This window comes from Sinocyclocheilus grahami, unplaced genomic scaffold (genome assembly GCF_001515645.1).
Source record: "Sinocyclocheilus grahami isolate Dianchi unplaced genomic scaffold, SAMN03320097.WGS_v1.1 scaffold118.1, whole genome shotgun sequence".
NCBI classification, from domain to species: domain Eukaryota; kingdom Metazoa; phylum Chordata; class Actinopteri; order Cypriniformes; family Cyprinidae; genus Sinocyclocheilus; species Sinocyclocheilus grahami.
This window is the reverse complement of record NW_015505297.1, coordinates 381633-384537: the sequence shown is the minus strand read 5'-3', so window position 1 is coordinate 384537 and position 2905 is coordinate 381633. Positions and strand designations below refer to the sequence as shown.

At 42.0% G+C, this 2905-nt stretch overlaps 1 protein-coding gene across 2 annotated transcripts in view; it reads left to right on the top strand.

The window, feature by feature from the left end:
* Nucleotides 1-2015, top strand: part of LOC107589605 (ubiquitin thioesterase zranb1-B) — a 19942-nt gene extending 17927 nt beyond the window's left edge. For both annotated transcript variants that reach the window (XM_016278097.1, XM_016278098.1), the window contains exon 10: nt 671-2015. In XM_016278097.1, coding sequence (XP_016133583.1) covers nt 671-889 — 219 coding nt within the window. In that variant the 3' untranslated portion in view covers nt 890-2015. The remainder of the gene's footprint in view (nt 1-670) is intronic.
* Nucleotides 2016-2905: the final 890 nt, after the last annotated feature.

The following is a 2905-nucleotide window of genomic DNA, read 5'->3' as shown; positions in this document are numbered from 1 at the left end:
GCTCGAAATTCGCAGGGTAGGAGGGGGTAGTGACGCTGGGTGCAACTAAAAAGGTGCCATTGTCCGGTGAGGTCCGGTTGGGGAGTTACGGAACGATCTCATATCGCATTATCTTTTTAACTGTTTATCTCCTGAACGGCATCTTTCTTTACCACGCTATTCAGCGCCAATCCCGCCGTGCAGTCAGTCTCACTGGTTAAGGTTAGGGTCAGGTGGTGGGGTAGGTTTAGGGGTTCGCATTTTTTGTAGTTTAGTGTAGGAAATCAACACTTTAATTGACACAACCAATAAAATCTTTAGAATCAGCTGTGGGGGGAGTTTGCACTGAAGTGGATTGGGGGGAAAAATGTGCATGAGTGTCATGTGCCTGTCTGCCAATGGGAGGAAGCCACGCCCTATTTTGGAGCTCCCACCCCGTTTTGGAGATCTCCAGGCTGCAGTTATACCCTTCTCGCCTTTGTAGGCCCCCCAAACGCCGTTGTCATGTAAATGAACAACCAAAACGCATAAAAAATGTTTTGAAAAATGTCACTTTTTAGTTGAAAATGGTGTCATAAAAACGCACACCCTTAATTAGTTTGATCACTGCTATTAAATGGGGGGAAAAAACATGTTTTTGGAAGCTGTTTATGAGCTGTTGTTGATATACCTTGATGTGTGTGTCCGTCAGATGGGGACGGAGGAGCAGCAGGAGCGGATGCTGAGGCAGTGGATGGACTGCTGTGTTACGGAGGGCGGGGTTTTGGTGGCCATGCAGAAGAGCTCCAGGAGGCGGAACCACCCACTTGTCACTCAGATGGTGGAGAAGTGGCTGGACGGTTACCGGCAGCTTGCCGCTTGTCCAACTCTCTCCGACGGAGAGGAGGAAGAGGAGGACGAAGATGAGTGAAGAACAGTCGGCGTCACTTGACACTACAACACGACCCTCTTGCGTTCCCCAACATACGGAAACACACAAACACACACCTCTAACCCCGACCGAACGACAAACCCAAGCTTTCCTTTTTGGTTTTTGTCCCTAAACGACAAATAATTGGGGTTTGTTGCAAAATAAAGGAATGCAATCATGATTGTATTTGTCTTTACAGAGTATGTTCTTTGCTTTCGTTTGTGTTTTGTTTTTAATTTGCTGGTGCAATGCTTGTAGTGATTTAAGAAAAAGAGGAGGAATTTAAGCACCCTTTTTAAAATGTCTGACGCAGATGTCTATTTCTATTTGTGTAGCGTGACTCTAGACTAAGATTACTAAAACATAATTCACTACACGTTTGAAAATGAGCATTATCTATGAATCACACGTATGACTGTCACAATTGTTTTTTTTTTTTAATAAAGCTGTCGTTCCTCACCTGATCGTTACGGGGAGAACGCAAGTGGATATTTTAACTCGATTTCTAACAGATTTTCTGTATTTATCTGAATAATAGTGTGTGAGCCATAGAAATGAATGCTTTTCCACTCACATTGTCGTCTCTTGTCGTCCCATCTTTGAACTGCACTACAAACGTGAACGCTGCAAAGAAAAAGAGGCATGTGTCAGTTTACTGTGTCCGTCGGATGCCGTTTTTGAAAGGGAACATTATTTCAGCTCTTCTTCCAATGTGGTCCCTTCACACTTTCAGTTGTGTATTTGTGTGTGTCTGTTGTCTTTTGTGAAATGTCTGGCCACAGATTTTTCAGTGCACATTTTTCCACTCAGTTTCCAAACCTTGATGAAAAAGACTTGATGTAGACCAAAGTGAACATTACGAGAGATCTGTGGAGTGTTTTTGCAGTGCTAATATAACCGGTTAACTGGCTTTTTCCCCCCCTGTTCCCATCTCATCACCTCCTGTGGTTTTTATGTCCGGTCCTTCTCACATCCTCATGTTTTATTTTATTTTTTAAATTATGTGATAGTTCTGCTACACTATGGTATATTTGATATATAAGGTGGAGACCAAACTTGGTGATATTGAAGACCTAAGTGTTTTGAATGTCCAACTACGAAACTATTATAAAACTTCGAAACAAAACAAAAAGTGTGGTTTCCTACATACAAACTACACATGCTTATACGAGAAAAGCTCAGCTATTTGTTTTATGTAAGGATGTTGCACTAGCTTCATTGCTATACCCTGTATATTTGCTATATATTGTTTTAGACTACATTAACCTGATTATACTGAAAGACCAAACCAGGCATGCCAAAGCATTACAAGTCAAACAATGTGCTGCTAGAATCTCATGGAGAGTTGTTTAGCAACACAGAACCTGCTAAAACAATGCATGCATGCTTCATTAACTAGTGTACACTTTGTACAGGGTTTCTGCCACTTTTGAACATTTTGAACTTTTAAACATTTAAACTGTGGCTGTAATGAAAACTTGTCTTCATGACAGATTTATTCAGACATGATTTTTTAAAATTATTTACTTTTTTCTAGCTAACTAAAGAGTTAAGGACATTAAAGGGGTCATATGATGCTATTTTAAAGATCATTATTTGGTGTAACAGAATGTGTTGACATGCTTTAAAGTTCAAAACACATTATTTTTCAAATACTGTACATTATTGTAGGTCCTCTATGCCCCGCCTCTCTCAAATGCTTCGTTTTCTACAAAGCCCCCTCATTTGACAAGCGCAGTCTGCTCTGATTGGCCAGCTGACCCAGTGCATTGTGATTGGCCGAACACCACAAGCACGCGTCGGAAATGTAACGCCCCTTACCATAATCGCAGCTTCAGCTTTCATCAGTTCAAGCCCGGAAGGGCAACAGAGTCGCGTGACAGACACAGTGATGATGCAGTACACAAGCTGCGGTTAAGTCGTGCTATGATATCTGACAGGCAGTTCACTCTCCTGTGATGTGACCCTGTTCCCCTCTCACACACACACACACACACACACACACACACACACACA